The 19,871-nt window shown below is 43.9% G+C and overlaps 1 protein-coding gene across 1 annotated transcript in view; it reads left to right on the forward strand.

Moving 5' to 3' along the window:
* Positions 1–2,274: 2,274 nt before the first annotated feature.
* The window catches only part of LOC117438287 (activated RNA polymerase II transcriptional coactivator p15), a 35,786-nt gene continuing 18,189 nt past the window's right edge, over positions 2,275–19,871 (forward strand). The window contains exons 1-3 of the mRNA XM_034073818.1: positions 2,275–2,346; positions 4,083–4,202; positions 13,640–13,748. Of these exons, the coding sequence (XP_033929709.1) occupies positions 2,275–2,346; positions 4,083–4,202; positions 13,640–13,748 (301 nt within the window). The remainder of the gene's footprint in view (positions 2,347–4,082; positions 4,203–13,639; positions 13,749–19,871) is intronic.

The following is a 19,871-nucleotide window of genomic DNA, read 5'->3' on the forward strand; positions in this document are numbered from 1 at the left end:
GGCTATGTCCTTTTTAGGAAAGATAGGCCAGCAAAGCGAGGTGGTGGAGTCGCCCTTTATGTGAGAGAGCAACTAGAATGTATTGAGTTCTGTCCAGGGGCAGATGAGGAGAAATTGGAATATCTGTGGGTACGAATTAAGGGACAGACTGGTACAGGTGATACAGTCGTGGGGGTCTATTATAGACCTCCTGATCAGGACAAAGGAGTTGATGAGGCTTTTTACAGGCAACTGGAAGCAGCCTCACGACTACATGCCTTGGTCCTCATGGGGGATTTTAACTACCCCAATATTTGCTGGAAGACTCACACAGCCAATCATTCACAGTCTAGGAGGTTCCTCCAGTGCATTGATGATAACTTCTTAATGCAAATGGTGGACAAACCAACTAGGAGAGGAGCGCTGCTAGATTTAGCACTCACCCACAAGGAGGGTCTGGTTGAAGTGGTGATGGTCAATGGAAGCCTTGGCTGCAGTGACCATGAGATGGTGGAGTTTAGGATCCTTTGTGGGAGGAATAGAATATCTAGCAAGGCCACAGTTCTGGATTTCCAAAGGGCCAACTTTGACCTCTTCAGTCAACTGCTAAGGGAAATCTCATGGGAAAGGGTACTAGGTGGTAAAGGGGCTCAAGACAGCTGGTCAGCACTCAAGGACCACTTCTTTCAAGCTCAGGATCAGAGTGTCCCAGTGGGTAGGAAATCAAGTAAGGGAGCTAGGAGATTAGTGTGGTTAAACAGGGAACTGCTGGGCAAATTCATGTGGAAAAATGTGGTTTAGTGTGAGGTGTCCCTGCCCATGGCAGGGGGGTTGAAATTAGATGATCTTGACGTCCTTTCCAATCCTACCTATTCTATGACTCTATAAAAAGAGAATCTATGGATGATAGAAGGAGAGGCTGGAGGACCTGGGCATCCATGCTTGCGACCCCCTATCGGGCCCTTGCTCTTTTCTCTTGAGGGATAATATGAGCCTTAGGAAAGAGTGGAGGAAAATGGCGGCTGGGATCAGCCTACCTGGTGTTCCTGCTTTGTACTTGCATGTCATTTTCATCTTCCTTTCCCAAGACCCCGTTTGGTCTGTGTTATTCCACTCTGTCTCTCTGGTGCTTCGGTGTCTCCTCACGCTCTGACAGCTTCTCCCGAAGGGCACCTACCACCCCCCATTTCTTTTTCCTCCAGTTTCGGCCCCCACATTCCTCTGTATTGTTATTTCCTCATGCTGATGCGGACTCTGGGGTTATTCTCTGCTGGTGCCTTCGCATATCAGTCTTTTCTTGTTCGGTTTCCTGATTTCAGGTTATGGCTGTAATTATTTTTGTGTTGTCCCGTCCTGCTCTCTTTTGCCTCCATCTTGCAGCGTGGCTTATGTGTGCTTCTCATACCCTGTTTCATTTTCAGTACTACAGCTTCTGTCGTTGTGCTCCAAACTATTACGACGGAATTTGCCCTACATTGACCCATTAGTATTAATCAAATTCTGTTTTTTTTTTCTTTGTAAATTGTTTGTTTCATTGCCAGCTTAAAAAGACTGGTATTCCTTTTGCATTGCTGAGATACGGTTCTTTTGTTACCCTTTCCAAGGTGTAGTTTAGTTTATGCAGTTTCACCCTGTGATGGTTATTTTTATTCTCAAAGAACAAATGAGCTATTTATTTGTTACAAAGAGCTTCTAGTAGCAGGCAAGAGGCTCAACTGCTATATCTAACCACATATTTGCATATTAGAGAGATGTAGAAGCGCACCTGGCAGCATGCATTTGGGGAAAATTGAATGTCTGGTAAATGAATGGACTCTAGTGATTGTGGTGAAGCTGCTGTAGTACTGTAGTTCACTAACTCAAGATGGTTTTTCAGACTTTTGTATTATTGATGGGAATTTCTAACTTCATTTATGATCATTGTGCAGCTGTTGCTTGCAAATTCGACTAAGTGAAATACTCTTAAGAATATAGATAATGCTGGGGCCTTAATTGCTTATATTTATGAATGTAATATTGACAATTCAACTGGAGGACAATATTATATTTTTTTACATGATGGTTTCTACCATACATGGGGATTTATGAAACCAGGGAAGAGATATAAGAAGAAAAGGTGTTTGAAATCATATCTGCAGCGTGTCTTAAAGCTTCTATGAAAAGTCAGGAAAGTGTTCCAGGGTGGGGGTGGGTTGAATAAGGTAAGCCTTTACAAACAGGTTTGAAGATGGCTTTCTAGCCATAATGGGATTTATTAATTGTATAATGTTCTCATGTTATCTTTCTCTTCCTAGAATGCCTAAGTCAAAGGAACTTGTGTCTTCAAGTTCATCTGCTAGTGATTCAGATAGTGAAGTTGACAAAAAGGTGAACATTATACTCAGTTTAAAACTACTGTATTGACACTTATGTTTCAGGCTGGGGTTAGGGAACTTGACAAGCATTATGTCACAAGGTGCATGTCATTCCATGATTTACAGACACTTAAAAAAACACCCCTCCCAACCCTAAAACAACAACAAAACCAAACAAAACCCACCCTCCAAGATTAGGGGTTGGGTAGATGATTTTGCTTTGCAATAAACTTTTTTTTTTCTTAACTTGCATTTGCTTTTCTAAGGGTTTGTTTGGCATTTTGTTTGTTTGTTTGTTGGTTGGGTTTTTTTGGGTTTTTGTTTTGTATAGTTTCTATCTAGCCATAAGCTTCCTGGAATTCTTTGCTCTGTGGCAAGTGATAGAACTACTACCTTATGCTCTTCTGAGACCCCACTTGGAGTACTGTGTGCAGTTCTGTTGTCCTCAGCATAAGAAGGACATGGAGCGGTTGGAGCAAGTCCAGAGGGGGGCCATGAGGATAATCAGGGGGCTCAGGCACCTCCCATACAAAGACAGGCTGAGAAAATTTGGGCTGTTCAGCTTGGAGAAGAGAAGCTGTGTGGAGACCTCACAGTAGCCTTCAGTATATAAAGGGGGCCTACAGTGATGCTGGTGAGTCACTTCACCAGTGACTGTAGCAATAGGACAAGGGGCAGTGGGTTCAAACTAAAACAGGGGAAGTTCAGGTTAGATATAAGGAGGAAGTTCTTTACTGTGAGGGTGGTGAGGCACTGGAACAGGTTGCCCAGAGGAGTGGTAAATGCTCCTGGTAGTGTTTAAGGCCAGGCTGGGCAGAGCCTTAGGCAACATGGTTTAGTGTGAGGCATCCTTGCCCATGGCAGGGGGTTGTAACTAGATGATCTTAAGGTCCTTTCCAACCCTAACCTTTTGATGATTCTGTGTCAGATTCTTATATTTACTGTAATACTATCTGCTAATTCTCACTTAAAAGCTGTTTTATATGCTAGTTGTTACGAATACAAGTTGAGTATGACAGTAATCTTATATTTTTATGAAATGCTTTGTGGTAATGCAGACACCAAGTTTTTTAGTGCTGTATTTGAGGAGGCTGTCTGCTTTACTAAACTGATTCAAATGTGACTTGGATACACTTAGCAAATCAGGTGTTCTGTCAAATTAGCATAAGAAGAAATGGTCAGGGGTGTGTTTGTTTAGTGGGTTTTGTTCTGTTATTGTTGTTAGGTTTTTGTTTGGTTGGCTTTTTTTCAAAAATGTATTCCTGAAAGGGCATAGTCTAACAGTCTGCTTCAGTGAGCAGTAAAGTTGTTTGGCTTTGTTGTTGGGTTGTTTTGTTGTTTTGTTTTGTTTTTCTTATGACTATCTCCAGTATTTGTTGGAACTGTTTTTCTTTAAAAGAGGTTATCTACAGTATGATTCTAGCAGGTGAGACTAATATTTGGTATCTTTCTAATACTTGTATTCTAATTCAGTTATCTTTAAAGCTAAGGTATAATGGTAAACTTGACTGGGAACAGAAATAGGCTAATTTGAAGACTGATCCATATTTGTCGTCTGTCGTCGTCATCCCCCCCCTCCCCCCGTCTAAATGTACATTATTGGATTCGTGCCTTCACAGAAGGAACATGATAATGTGTATTGCATAGCATTGTTTTGTGACCTCTGATATAAACTTTAACTTATAAAATACTTTTTTGTAACCTAAATAAAATTAGTTGTGGTTCATGCATTTTTATTTTTGCTCCAAGGTAAAGCGGAAAAAGCAAGCAGCTCCAGAAAAGCCTGTAAAGAAACAAAAGATTGGTGAAAGTTCCAAAGGCACAACTGCTTCTAAGCAAAGCAATGACAGAAATGAGAATATGTTTCAGGTAAAATTGGTGACTCTCTTAAAGCCTGGTTAAGGTAATAATTTACATGATATTTAGTATAAATTTTGTGACGCAATCTGAATATCTTGATAACATAGTGTTTGGTCTTCTGAAGCCATGACTAAAGTAGCTTATGATTCCAGCATGCAGATGAGATGCTCAGAAATAGTGTTAGGTTTTAGCAGAGTAAAAGAATCCAAGTTCTAGCAATTAATTCTGTCATGCTTCTGCCCATGGTAACTCTCTGGGTTTGTTTTTTGTCTCATTTTGTCTGTAAATGCAATACTTGCCATGAGTATACTGTAAATATTTAGATCAGAACAGACTTTTACATGGACTTTTTTTCCTTAATTTTATTTTTATTATTAGGGCTCTTCTTGGAAACTAAAGTATGGGCTCTTCATTCCTATTTAGGTTAAGGGCAACTTGGCTTCGGCCTTATAAGACAGTGTCTTGGAATTAAATGTTGCTTGTTTCTTTATGATGCATATTTTTCTCCCTGAACATAGAAACCTGTAATTCTTAGGGTTGGAAAGATCATCTAGTTCCAGCACTCCTGCTATGGGCAGGGACACCTTGCACTAAACCATGTCACTCAAGGCTCTGTCCAGCCTGTCCTTGAACACTGCCAGGGATGGAGCATTCACAACTTCCCTGGCCAACCCATTCCAGTACCTCACCACCCTCACAGTAAAGAATTTCTTGCTTACATCTAACGTAAACTTCCCGTTTCAGTTTGAACCCATTACCCATTGTCCACCACTGCAGTCCTTAATGAATAGTCCATCCCCAGCATCCTTATAGGCCCCTGTCAGATACTGGAAGGCTGCTATGAGGTCTCCATGCAACCTTCTCCAGGCTGAACAGCCCCAACTTTCTCTGCCTGTCTTCATATGGGAGGTGCTCCAGCCCCCTGATCATCCTTGTGGCCCTCCTCTTGACTTCTAACAGTTCCATGTCCTTTTTAAGTTGAGGCCACCAAAACTGCACACAGCACTCCAAGTGAGGTCTCACGAGAGTAGAGTAGAAGGGCACGATCACCTCCTTCGACCTGCTGGTCACACTCCTTTTGATGCAGCCCAAAATACGGTTGGATTTTTCAGTCTGCAAGCACACACTGCTGGCTCATGTTCATTTTCTCATCGACCAACACCCCCAGGTCCTTCTCCACAGGGCTGCTCTGAATCTCTTCTTTGCCCAACCTGTAGCTATGCCTGGGATTACCCTGACGCAAGTGTACGACCTTGCATGTGGCTTGGTTGAACTTCAGGAGGTTGGCATCCGCCCACCTCACAAGTGTGTCAAGGTCCCTCTGGATGGCATTCCTTCCCTCCAGCGTATCAACTGAACCACACAGCTCGGTGTCATTGGCAAACTCTATCCCACTGCCCGTGTCACCAAAAAATATGCTGAACAAGACCGATCCCAACACCGATCCCTGAGTGACACCACTCATTACTGGTCTCCAGCTGGACACTGAGCCATTGACCACAGGTCTTTGTGTGCAGCCATCCAGCCATTTCTTTATCCACTGAGTGGTCCACCTGTCAAATTGATGTTTCTCCAATTTAGAGACAAGGATGTCATGAGGAACAGTGTAGAACACTGGGCACAAGCATAGGTAGATGACGTCAACTGGTCTAACCCTGTCCATCAGTTCTCTGTAGCCCCATCAGAGAAGGTGACCAAATTGGTCAGGCAGGATTTGCCCTTACTGAAGCCGTGCTGGCTGTGACCAACCACATTGTTGTTTTTCATGTGCCTTAGCATGCCTTCCAGGAGAATGTGCTCTAAGATTTTGCCAGGGACAAATGTGAGACTGACTGGCCTGTAATTCCCCGGGTCATCCATTTTCCCCTTCTTGATAATTTGGGTCATATTTACCTTTTTCCAGTCATTGGAAACTTTACCTGACTGCCATGATATTTTCAAATATGATGGCCAGTGTCTTAGCAACTTCATTTTCCAGCTCCTTCAGGACCCACAGATGGATTTCATCAAGTCCTTTGTACTTGTGTACATTCAGGTTCTTAAGATGGTCTTGAACCAGGTCCTCTCCTACAGTGGGCCTAATGTCTTCATTCTCACAGTCCCTGTGTCTGCCTTCCAGTATTTAGGTGGTGTGGTCGGAGCCTTTGCCAGCAAAGACTGAGGCAAAGAAGTCATTGAGAACCTCAGCCTTCTCCAAATCCAGGGTAGCCAGTTCTCATGACAGCTTCCAGAGAGGGCCCACGTTTTTCCTAGTCTGTCCCTTTTATTTGCCACGAACCTGTAGAATCCCTTCCTGTTATCTTTCACATCCCTACCCAAGTTTAATTCTAACTGGGCTTTAGCTTTCCTAACCTGGTCCCTAGCTTCCCAGACAACATCCCTGTATTTTTCCTGGGCCACCTGTCCTTGCATCCACCTTTTATAAGACTCTTTTTTTCTGTGAATTTTTCTCAGCTGCTCCTTATCCATCCAAGGGGGTCTCCTGGCCCTCCTGCTGCACTTCCTTCTAGTTGGGATGCAACACTCCTCAGCTTGTAGCAGGTGATCCTTGAATATTAACCAAGAGTCTTGGTCCCCCTGCCCTCTAGGGCTATTTCCCATGGAATCTCACTAAGCAGGTTCTTGAGGAGGCCGAAGTCTTCTCTCTTGAAGCCCAGGGCAGTGAGCTTGCTGCACGCTCTTCTCACTGTCCTGAGGATCTCTAATTCAACCATCTCATAATCACTGCAACCTAGGCTGCCCTGGAGTGTCACATTTCCAGCCAGCCCCTCTCTGTTGGTGAGCACAAGGTCAAGCATAGTACCTCTCCTTGTCTGCTTCTCTATTACTTGCAGAAGGAAGTTGTCTTCCACACAATCGAGAAACCTGGATTGCTTGTGCTGGACCGTACCCTCCCTCCAACAGATATCAGTGTGGTTCAAGTCCCCCATGAGAACAAGGGCCTGGGAGCATGTGGCTGTTCTTATCTTTCTGTAGAGTGCTTCATCCACAGTCTTCTTGATCAGGCAGTCTTTAACAGATCCCCACAGTTATGCCCCCATCGCTGTTCTCCCTTTAATCCTTACCCACAAACTCTTTTGACTGCTCACCTGTCCCTAGTGAGAGTTCCATACTCTCCAGCTTATCTCTAACATAAAGGGCAACTCCCCTCCCTGTCTGCCAGGCCTGTCTTTTCTAAAGAGCCTTTAACCTTCTATTCCAACACTCCAGTCATAGGAGCCATCCCACCATGTTTCTCTGACGCCTATTATATCTTACCCCCGTAGACGTGCACACATCTCTAATTCCTCTTGTGTGTTCCCCATAGTATGGGCGTTTGTATAGAGGCATCTGAGCCGAGCTCCAAATGTAGCTGGCTCATTGACTGGGGCAGCTGGAATATCTCTACATTGTTCCGAGCATTTATTATAGGTGTTGGCAACCAACTAGGTGTGTTGGGATGGAATGATGCCCCCTTCCACCAATACATCTAGTTTTAAGCTTTCTTGAGCAGCCTGGAAAGCCTCCTACCAAAACCGCTCTTCCCTTTTGTTGTTTGACCAGTTCCACCAGCCCCCAGTAGACCTGGCCTCCTAAATGGAGTCCGATGTTGTAGATACCCAAACCCCTGACTATGGCACCACTGTTCTAACTGTTTATTAACCTGGTAAATCCACCTAGCCTTTTTAAGGTACTCCCCTTTATCCTGGAGAATTGATGAAAAGACTGAGCTCCAGAGCCCATAACCACCTCTCCCAGGGCTCTGTAGTTCTTCTTAATGTTCTCTGGGCTACTGCTGTCCATGTCGCTAACACCCACATGGACAACTAGAAGTGAGTAGTAGTCAGTGAGACTTACTAGAGCAGGCAACCTCTCAGCAACATCCCTGCTCAGAGCCCCTGATAGGCAACACACTTCCCTTGAGACTGGGTCAGGCCAGTAGGTGGGTTCCTCTGTGTTTTTCAAAGTAGAGTCCCCTACTACTAATCCCAAGGGATTGCAATATTTTATATTGTCCTTAATTTTAAGATGGGATGAATGTTTATTTTTCAATAGCATGACGCATTTGTGAGTTCAGAGTATTGTAGTTCCTAGGGTTAGCTAAGGCAGTACCAATGTGTGCTGAAAGCTGCGGAATAATGTATGTATCTCAGATTTACCTGTTTTAGGGTTGTGAATCAAGATTTGATAAATGTCTCTGACTAGCTAGCTTGAAAGGGGCAAAGGATAAGTTATGTAAAAAAAACAACAACCATATCTAGAGAGAAGACCTGTTTAACTGATATTGTAGTACAGGATGGTTAGTTTTAATGTATAGATTCTCCCTTTGCTTTTCATGTGGGGGAGAGCTTCAATTTAAGACTCTGGGCATCAGTGCCTGGACTTCCACTTTGAAAGAAGAATATCATATTTTTAGTTCTGCTGAGGTATGCTTTGATCCATGTAGGAAAAATGAGATAGTATCTTCTATACCTAATGAGGTGAACTGCAGTCAGAACTAAAAACAAACAAACAAACAAACAAAACACCCCAAGAAAAACCCCACCACAAACAAAAAAAACCCCACTACATTATAACCTTTATGTTAGGCTTGTAATAGGTTCAGAAATACCAGGCTTGGGGGGGCTGATGCCAACCTCATGAAGTTTAACCATGACAAGTGCAAGGTACTACACCTGGGTTGGAGCAATCCCAGGCACAGCTACAGGTTGGGCAAAAAGGAAATTCAGAGCAGCCCTGCAGAGAAGGACTTGGGGGTGTTGGTCGATGAGAAAATGAACATGAGCCGGCTTCAGTGTGTGCTGGCAGCCCAGAAAGCCAACTGTATTCTGGGCTGCATCAAAAGGACCAGCAGGGCAAAGGAGGTGATCCTGCCCCTCTACTCTGCTCTCGTGAGACCTCACTTGGAGTATTGTGTGCAGTTCTGGTGTCCTCAACATAAAAAGGACATGGAACTCTTAGAACAAGTCCAGAGGAGGGCCACGAGGATGATCAGGGGACTGGAGCACCTCCCATATGAAGACAGGCTGAGAAAGTTGGGGCTGTTCAGCCTGGAGATGAGAAGGCTGCATGGAAACCTCATAGGCGCCCTTCAGATACTGGAAGGCTGCTACAGGGATGCTGGTGAGGGACTATTCATTAGGGACTGTAGTAATAGGACAAGGGGTAATGGGTTGAAACTTAAACAGCAGAGGTTTAGATTGGATATAAGAAAGAAATTCTTTACTGTGAGGGTGGTAAGGTACTGGAATGGGTTGGCCAGGGAGTTAGTGAATGCTCCATCCTTGGCAGTGTTCAAGGCCAGGTTGGATGAAGCCTTGGGTGATATGGTCTAGTGTGAGGTGTTCCTGCCCATGGCAGGGGGGTTGGAACTAGATGATCTTGAGGTCCTTTCCAACTCTAACTATTCTATGATTCTATGAAATGGTTAAAATTTTTAATGCTCATGTGATGGGGGGGGACAGGGGGAACAGCCAGGAAACCAACCACAAAAAAAAACAAACCCAAAAAAACAATCCAAACCAACCAAAAAAACAAACATAAAAAACCACCCCAAAACCCCTTTTATTTGAAATTAAATCAGGAGTATTTGTGCTCTGATTTCTTTTTGACCTGAGATAATAAAGTTACTAAAAACAGACAGTAGGGGACCTGTGTTAGTCTGATAAGAGCAGGATTCTTCCAGTGTTAGATATAATATAGGAAAAAAAATATTTCAGTATTGCCTTGACCTAAACTATCAGTGTTCCTTAGTCCATTTGCCTTTTAGTTGCTTAACAACAAAATGCTTAAATCTATATTGTGTTCTGTGAAGCACTGTGATTCTTTTAATACTATATCAGCTTATGTGTGTTAATTTTTAAGGTATGTTTTTGTTTGATCTATTAGGACTACTAGTAATACTAGCAATTCTCCTTTCTGTTTCCCCGTGGTAGTAAAATGATCTCTGTTGCAAGTGACTTCTTGGGTTTGGGTGGGTATGTTTTGTTAAAGTTTGGGTTGAATTTGGTTTTTGACTTGAAATAAGTTGTTATGTCTTTACCTATCATAGACTTCTAAAAGTAGATAAAAATGTTTATGATACTCTAGAAGGTGATATATTGTGAAATGCATTGTTGACAACCTAAGTTTCAGAACTAGTGTGCTAAATCATAGAATGGTTAGGGTTGGGAAGGACCATAAGTTCATATAGTTCCAACCCCCCTGCCATACACAGGGGCACTTAACACTAAACCATGTCACACAAGTCTCTGTCCAACCTGGCCTTGAACACTGCCAGGGATGGAACATTGATGACTTCCTTGGGCAACCTGTTCCAGTGCCTCACCATCCTCATAGTAAAGAATTTCCTCCTTATATCTAACCTGAATCTCCCTGTTTAAGCTTTAACCCATTGCCCCTTGTCCTATTGCTACAGTCACTGATGAAGAGTCTGTCTCATTCCTAACTCTCCGGGAGTTGGGGGACTTGGTTTAAACTACGACAGAGTCCCTCTCCAGCATCACTGTAGATGCTCTTCAGTGACTTAAGTAGCATGTCTAGAGCATTTGCCATTGAAAACTAAGGCAAAGAAGTCACTGAAAACCTCAGCCTTCTCCAAATCCAGGCTAGACAGGTCTCCTGTTTCCTTCTGGAGAGGGCCCCCAATATCACTAGTCTTTCTTTTGGCAACAACATACCTATATAAACCCTTACTGTTATCTTAAATATCCCTGGCTGGACTCAATTCTAAGTGGTCCTTAGCTTTCCTGACTTGATCCCTAGCTTCCCAGACAATGGCCCATTCTTCCCAGGATACCTGTCCTTACTTTAACCTTTTGTAAGCTTCTTTTTTCCTTCCGAGTTTTCTCAGTAGCTCCTTGTCCATTCATGGAGGCCCCCTGGCCTTCTTGCTCCATTTCCTTGTTGTCTGGACACAAGGTTCCTGAGCTTGGAGCAGGTGATCCTTGAATATTATCCAGCGTTCTTGCCACCCCACCCCCCGGCTTTTTCCCATGGGACCTTACAGAGCAGGTTCCTGAAGAGGCTGAAGTCTGCTCTCTTGAAGTCCAGGGCAGTGAGCTTGCTGTGTGCCCTTCTTGCTGCCATGAGGATCATCTTGCAGCATCACATTCCCTACCAGCCCCTCCCTGCTGGTTAGCATAAGGTCAGGCATGGCACTTCTTGTTGGCTCCTCTACCACTTGCAAGAGGAAGTTGTCTTCCACACAGTTGTGGAATCTCCTGGATTGCTTGTGCTATGCTGTCCTTCCACCAGATATCATGGTGGTTGAAGTCCCCCATGAGGCCAAGGGCCTGTGAGCGTGAGGCTGCTCCTATCTGCCTATACAGGGCTTCATCTGTGCAGTCCTCCTGACTGGGTGGCCTGTAGCAGACCCCCATAGAAATGTTCCCCATCACAGTCCTCCCTTTGACCCTAACCCACAAACTCTCTGTTAACTGATCACCTGTCCCCAGACAGAGTTCTATACTTTCCAGCCTATCACTGACATAAATAGCAACTCCCCCTCCCCATCTGCCTGGCCTGTCTTTTCTAAAGAGCCTATAACCTTCCATTCCAACACTCCAATCATAGGAGCCATTCCACCATCTTTGTGATACCAATGATATCATGTCCCTGTTGGCCCATCACTTGTCCCCAGGCAGAGTTCCATACTCTCCAGCTTATCACTGACATAAATAGCTACACCTCCTCCCCCATCTGCCCAGCCTGTCCTTCTTAAAAAACCTGTAACCTTCCATTCCAAAACTCCAGTCATAGGAGCCATCCCACCGTGTTCCTGTGATTCCAATGGTATATCAGTTTGGTTTTTTGCAGGTCTTGGCTGTTCACAGGACTCTCTCTTCTAGGAGTTTATATTAACTTACTGTACTGTTTCTGACGCTGTATGTATAGTTATAAGCTAAGAAATAGATGTTTCTACTTCTACAGTATGTATGCAGTTTAATCAAGGCAAACTGAAAATAGGGAAAAATGGTAAAGAAGATGGTTGCTGAAACTCAGGAGTCATCTAGTTGTATAGCTGTGGAAAAGAAAAAAAGCTTAGACACATTTCAGTGCATTTTATTCTAAGAAATGGAAACCTGGAAAAATATTTTTCATGTTTTCTGATTTAATTCCATAGAATAGTATATCTGAGGAGCTGTGATACTTAATAAAAAGCATATGAACTTGTCTATGAAGTTTGGACTGTAGTAACTACCCTGCTATAAATCGGTACAGTCCTTGGAACACTAATGTGGTTACAGAGATACACAGGTGTCCAACGAAATTATTCTAGGACTGTCAGTTGCTGTGTGAACAGCATTGTAGGTAACTGAACTTCAAGAAACATTTATTTGCTTAAACCTATATTTTGGTTGAGGTTTTCAAACTGTAGCCTGTGTACAGTTCTGGTGTCCTCAACGTAAGAAGGATTTGTTGCTATTGGAGCAAGTCCAGAGGAGGGCCATGAGGATAATCAGGGGGCTCAGGCACCTCCCATACAAAGACAGGCTGAGAAAATTTGGGCTGTTCAGCTTGGAGAAGAGAAGCTGTGTGGAGACCTCACAGTAGCCTTCAGTATATAAAGGGGGCCTACAGTGATGCTGGTGAGTCACTTCACCAGTGACTGTAGCAATAGGACAAGGGGCAGTGGGTTCAAACTAAAACAGGGGAAGTTCAGGTTAGATATAAGGAGGAAGTTCTTTACTGTGAGGGTGGTGAGGCACTGGAACAGGTTGCCCAGAGGAGTGGTAAATGCTCCTGGTAGTGTTTAAGGCCAGGCTGGGCAGAGCCTTAGGCAACATGGTTTAGTGTGAGGCATCCTTGCCCATGGCAGGGGGTTGTAACTAGATGATCTTAAGGTCCTTTCTAACCTCAACTATGCTATGATTCTATGAACTGTTTTGCATAGAGTTCAACTAAACATGTGAAATTTAATATGAGCATTCACTTGAAATCTAGACAGTGGTGTATAACCTGATGTAATTTCATTGTTTTCATATGGATCTGTCTACATTTAAGGTAGACTTACTAAGTAAATGATGTGGACTTTTTATTATTGTCACTTTCCTTGATGTAGTTGAATTAAGATATGTAGTCTTATCTTTAATAGTCAAAACCTAAATCCTTTTGCTGTATTTGCAGCATTGATCTGCTATATTATATTGAGTTTTACTTCTTGGAGCAAATCTGGAATTACTTGGCAATGCACTAATTTTCTTTGATAGACCTAAAAAATGAAGTGTTGTGGAGTACTACTATTTGAAGCTGGTTTATAGGTGACTTTAAAAGTCACTGAAGTGTTATAGGGTAAAACCAAGAAATGTTGTTCCTGTAGGCTTTTAAGTTGTAGTATGTGATGTCACATGTCCAAGTCTGGTATTGCTGGGAAAAGGGAATGCTGTAGAATTGTCATGGTTTAAGCCCAGCCGGTAACACAGGCCAAATACATAAAATATCTAAAAGATGTCCTTGTTTTACAGATTGGCAAAATGAGGTATGTAAGTGTTCGTGACTTTAAAGGGAAAGTCTTAATTGATATTAGAGAATATTGGATGGATCAAGAAGGTGAAATGAAGCCTGGCAGAAAAGGTATTGTTCTGCTTCATGTTCTTTGTGTATTAAAACATTGTCTGTGGTTTGCTGGAGAACTTAGTTTATCAGGTTTTTTATACCTTGCTACTACATGATATTTTGAGTACTTCAACTTTTTTTTTATCATTTATATTTTGACAAATTATTAATTTTGTCTGTAGATGATGAACAGAAACAAAATGTTTTTTTTTTGGCTTGAGTCTGTTTTCCTAAATGGATACCTCATGATTTATAAAGGAAAAGGCAACAAATGCAAGCAAATTTGGTATGGAAGTTATATACATAGCCATACATTTTTCCATTGATTAACTTAACACAATTTCTTGCTTTTGGGTTTCCTTTATCAAAAGTCACTGAAATTGTTATCAATTTTTATAAGATGGTAATTTCTTTTAAATATCTTCAATTTCTATCAAATTTTAGATTAAAAATAACAAATACTTCATGTGGCTAATTTTTTTAAAAAATCAAGATGTTCAGGTGAAAATATGTTAAGTCCTCAAGTTTTGGTATTGTGCTTCTAATCTGCAGCACAAAATAAGCCATTGTACCTTTAATTGCTATACTCATAGCTACCTTTTATGGCATGCTTTTACTCAAACCATTTTCAAAACTCTGCTATCTGCAAGACAGGGATGTGAGGATAGTTACAATGGTAGTTCTTAATGTTGCATTGTTTCTGTTAGAAAAGCTTACTTTAAATAATTTTTCATATTGCACCAAGGAAAGAGGTAAGCAACATCCTGTCCTGGAGATGGAAGACATTTTAATTTAGAATCAGCATAAGGTTTGTTACATTTTCCTAGCATGTCCAGGAGCAAATAGATGTTTGGAGAGACTGAGAGATGTTTTCAACAGCTCTTCAGTAACAACTGATACCAGGTTTGTATGAACAGCTGTATAAGTACTGTAAAGGAAAATTTCTGGGTTTGGGTTTGTTGCTGCTACTTAACAAAAAAAGATTACTCCAACATCTAAGGACTTTAAACAGCTGTGTTTTGTGGTGGAAATTGTAAGTACATGCAGATTGAGTGGTAAACTACAATGAAACTTGATGGGTATGCCAAGTAAAAAAATTATGTGATAGATGGTTTTTGTCACATTTAGCTGGCGAATTAAGTTGCAAAGCCACTGGCCATCATATTTGAAAAACCATGGCAGTCAGGTGAAGTTCCCAACAACTGGAAAAAGGGAAATATAACCCCCATTTTCAAGAAGGGGAAACTGGATGACCCGGGGAATTACAGGCCAGTCAGTCTCACCTTCGTCCCTGGCAAAATCTTGGAGCAGATTCTCTTGAAAGGCATGCTAGGGCACATGAAAAACAACAAGGTGCTTGGTGACAGCCAACATTGCTTCACTAAGGGGAAATCCTGCCTAACCAATTTGGTGGCCTTCTATGACAGGGCTACAAAAGTGATGGACAGGGGTGGAGCAGCTGACGTCATCTACCTGGACTTGTGCAAAGCATTCAACACTGTCCCACACGACATCCTTGTCTCTAAATTGGAGAGATGTCAATTTGATAGGTGGACCACTCAGTTGATGAAGAACTGGCTGGATGGCCGCACGCAAAGAGTTGTGGTCAACAGTTCAATGTCCAGCTGGAGACCAGTAACGAGTGGTGTCCCTCAGGGATTGGTGTTGGGACCGGTCTTGTTTAACATCTTTGTCTGTGACATGGACAGTGGGATTGAGTGTGCCCTCAGCAAGTTTGCCGATGACACCAGGCTGTGTGGTTCTGTTGATACACTGGAGGGAAGGAATTCCATTCAGAGGGACCTTGACATGCTTGTGAGGTGGGCTGATGCCAACCTCATGAAGTTTAAACATGCCAAGTATAAGGTCCTACACCTGGGTGGGAGCAATCCCAGGCACAGCTACAGGTTGGGCAAAAAGGAAATTCAGAGCAGCCCTGCGGAGAAGGACTTGGGGGTGTTGGTCAATGAGAAAATGAACATGAGCCAGCAGTGTGAGCTTCCAGCCCAGAAAGCCAACCGTATTCTGGGCTGCATCAAGAGGAGTGTGACCAGCAGGGCAAAGGAGGTGATCCTACTCCTCTGCTCTGCTCCCCTGAGACCTCACTTGGAGTACTGTGTGCAGTTCTGGTGTCCTCAACATAAAAAGAAGATGGTACTGTTAGAGCAAGTCCAGAGGAGGGCCACGAGGATGATCAGGGGACTGGAGCACCTCCCATATGAAGACAGGCTAGAAAGCTGGGGCTGTTCAGCCGGGAGAAGAGAAGGCTGCATGGAGACCTCATAGCAGCCTTCCAGTATCTGAAGGGCGCCTACAGGGATGCTGGTGAGGGACTATTCATTAGGGACTGTAGTGATAGGACAAGGGGTAATGGGTTGAAACTTAAACAGCAGAAGTTTAGACTGGATATAAGGAAGAAATTCTTTACTGTAAGGGTGGTGAGGTACTGGAATGGGTTGGCCAGGGAGTTAGTGAATGCTCCATCCTTGGCAGTGTTCAAGGCCAGGTTGGATGAAGCCTTGGGTGATATGGTTTAATGTGAGGTGTCCCTGCCCATGGCAGGGGAGTTGGAACTAGATGGTCTTAAGGTCCTTTCCAACACTAGCTATTCTATGATTCTATAAGCATATCTGAATTTTATTAAGATTAATAGTAATCTGATACAGCATGAGTCTAATGTTCCATTGATGCACTTGAGCCCCTTACCTATCTATCCTAAAAACAGTATGAACAGTTGAGATGTTGGATTTTTTTTTCCTATATTACACTAATTTAGAATTGCTTTGTCAGATTGTTTCCAACAGCAGGTCTAAATTGCATGCAGTTGTCATGGTTAAAGCCCAGCTGGTAGCTCAGAACCATGCAGCTGCTCACTCCCTCTCTTCTTCCTCCCCCTGCTCCTAGAGGGACAAGAAGGAGAATCAAGAGACAGTAACTCCATGGGTTAAGATAGGAAAAGTCCAGTAATCCAGTCCAGTGTCCTGTCACTGCTTCTGCCTTGCTTCTGCGTAAGCATTACTTAGGACCAATGAAAAACATTGGTGTTATCGACACTGTTCCCACTGTTACTCTGATCAAGGACTTTCTGAGTCTCGTGCTTTGCCAGGGAGGAGGGGAAGCTGGGCAGAAGCAGTGACAGGACACCTGACCCAAATTTGCCAAAGGGTTATTCCATACCACAGCATGTCATGCCCAGTATATAAACTGGGGGGGGGGGGGGGGGGGGGGGGGGGGGGGGGGGGGGGGGGGGGGGGGGTGGTTACCTGGAAGGCCCAGATCGCTGCTCAGGTCAGGTTGGGTATGGTTTGGTGGGTGGTGAGCAATTGTATTCTCTCCTCTTGTTATTTTCCTTATCATCATTATTATTGGTGGTGGTAGTACTATTGGTCTTGTATAATACCTTAATTATTTTTTGGACAGTTCTTACCTCAACCAGTGGGAGTTACATTCTTTCAGTTCTCCTTGCTCCTCCAGGAGTGTGGGGAGAAGGGAGGGAGGGAGTGAGTGAGCAAGTGGCTGTGTGGTTCTGAGTTAGTGCTGGGCTTAAAACACAACGCCTGGGCAGTAGTGTCCATTTTGAAGTCCACCCCTCAATCAGGAGCCCATCTCTATGTTGCATCTCTGCCTTGATGGCCTGAGGTGTCATGGGCCCACCAGCTAAAAATAATTCACCCTTATGTTGCCAATCTAAGTCCTTCTGAGCTACTTTAATCGAAGCAGCTTTATCCACCTGTTAGTTGTTTTTGTGTTCCTCAGTGGCCTGACTCTTGGGTATGTGGACATCTACGTGGTGTACCTTCACCACCAGGTTCTGCACCCAGGCAGCGATATCTTGCCACAGTGCAGCAGCCCAGATGGGTTTACCTCTGTTGCCAGTTGCTCTACTTCCATTGCTGCAACCACCCCCACAGGGCATTTGCCACCATCCATGGGTCAGTAGAGGAATAAAGTACCGACCACTTTTCTCATTCACCAGTGTCCAGGGCCAGCTGGATGGCTTTCACCTTGGCAAACTGACTCGATTCACCCTCTCCTGCAGCATTTTCTGCACCTTGTTGCTGTGGACTCCATACAGCTGCCTTCCATCTCCAATGCTTTCCCACAGTACAGCAGGACCCATCAGTAAACAAGCCATACTGCTTTTCACTTTCTGACAGTTCTATATATGGTAGAGCATCTTAAGCATGCATCACTTCCTCCTCTGGTGACATTCCAAAATTTTTGCCTTTTGGCCATTCCACGATGACTTCTAGAATTCTTGGATGACTGGGATTTCCTATTTGAGCTCACTGTGTAATTAGTGCAGCCCACTTATTCCATGTAGCATGGGTTGCATGATGAGTAGAGGAGGCCCTGCCTTTGAACATCCAGCCCAGCAGGGTGGCAGGAGGAGCTGTGCTTCAGTGCAGTCACTTCCAAAGCAGCTCGAACCCCTTCACAGGCTGCCAGTATCTCTTTCTCAGTTGGGGTATAGTTGGTCTCGGATCCTCTGTATCCCTGACTCCAAAGTCCGAGGGGCCGACCTTGAGTCTCCCCTGGAGTTTTCTGCCAGAGGCTCCAGGTAGGACCATTCTCCGCAGCTGCGGTGTAAAGCACGTGTCATGGGTTCAGCAGTAGCTAATGCTCTGCCAGAGAGGAGGGAGAGATAGGGCGCCTGACCTGGGCTAGTCGGGGAGGTATTCCATACCACAGCACATCCTGCTCGGGGAGGGGACTGGAAGCTGGTCGGAAGGGAAGGGGTTAACACTCCGGGCTGGGCTCGGAGAGGGAATGGTAAGCTGGCTGGGAGGGGAGGGGTGAGCTCTCTCTTCCAGGCTGGGCTCATTTCGGCGGGTGGTATCGTATTCTCTCTCCGTGTTTAATTCCTCTAACATTGATTTGTTAGTGGTAGCAGTAGTGATTTGTGTTATACCTTAATTGCTGGATTGATTTTACCTCAATCCGTGGGAGTTGTATTCCTCCGGCTCTCCTTCCCATCCCTCTGGGAGTGGGAAGGTGGGGAGGGGGGGGAGGGGAAACAAAAGGAGTGTATAATACTGCGGGAGACTGAGGTGGAGTTTTAAACCTCGACAGTTTTTGGCACCCAACGTGGGGCACAAAACCACGAGATAACAACAAATCTGACAGGTTTTATAGTCATTTGTCACAATGCTGGTTTATTGGCTCTCACAGTTTTTTCTCCTGATCTCACGGTTTCAGGATTTTACCAATTACTTTTCATATATATTAGCTGTGTTTGTGTTTATCAAGTATGGGGTTTGGGTTAAGGTTCTCGTCTCATTGTATTTTATGTTAATGACTTGTAATACAATAGAAGCATTGATCATGAAACTGATTTCTTTTATGTTCCCAGTATGGTCACCAACATTATATTTTGGGAGGTACATAATAGAAGTGCTTAGCAATTTCACATCTTTTTTCTCCTTCTCGGGTGGTCATCCTGTGAAGGAGGCATTCTTCTATCCTCCCAGTGTTCTCTCCAGATGGTCAACAACATCATTTGAGAGTTTTGAAGTTTTTGAATGGCCTTTTAATACTGTTGAGACTTGTATGTTGATTGTGATGGGGATCACCATAATAGCACGCATACAGAGTGTGTTTTGCTCACAGTTATTTCATCTGATTTCAAGAGTTAAGCGGAGTCAGGTCTGGTCCTGTATTGGGGTTAAACGACGAAATAGGAGGACCAGGAGATCTTCCCAGAGGCTGGACAGCCATGAGTGGCAGGGTGTGTGGGATAGTATGGGCAAGCATCTAGGTCAGTGGGCCCCTCCACTACTTTGGAATTTTACTCCCGAACAAGTGAAGAATCCGGAAGAATTAGTAAAACACCTAAATGAGGTGTGTTGTCGTCCTGGCCATACCAGAGATGGACAAATTACAGCAACGTGCTGGGGCTGAGAGCAACACAGAAGTCAGCGCAGCTGTTCCAACTCCAAGTACAGCAGCTACACCATCCCCAGCGGCAAGTACAGTTGCTACCCAAACTTCAGCTGTGACAGACAGTGCAGCTACCCCAGTAACGAGTACAGCGGCTATTCAACCCTTGACTGCGACAGACAGTGCAGCTACCCCAGCAACAACTACAGTTGCTACTCAAACTACAGTGATAATCACTGCAGCTGAACTAGAGGACCAATT

The sequence above is a fragment of the Melopsittacus undulatus genome (assembly GCF_012275295.1).
Source record: "Melopsittacus undulatus isolate bMelUnd1 chromosome W unlocalized genomic scaffold, bMelUnd1.mat.Z SUPER_W_unloc_5, whole genome shotgun sequence".
Classification (NCBI taxonomy): domain Eukaryota; kingdom Metazoa; phylum Chordata; class Aves; order Psittaciformes; family Psittaculidae; genus Melopsittacus; species Melopsittacus undulatus.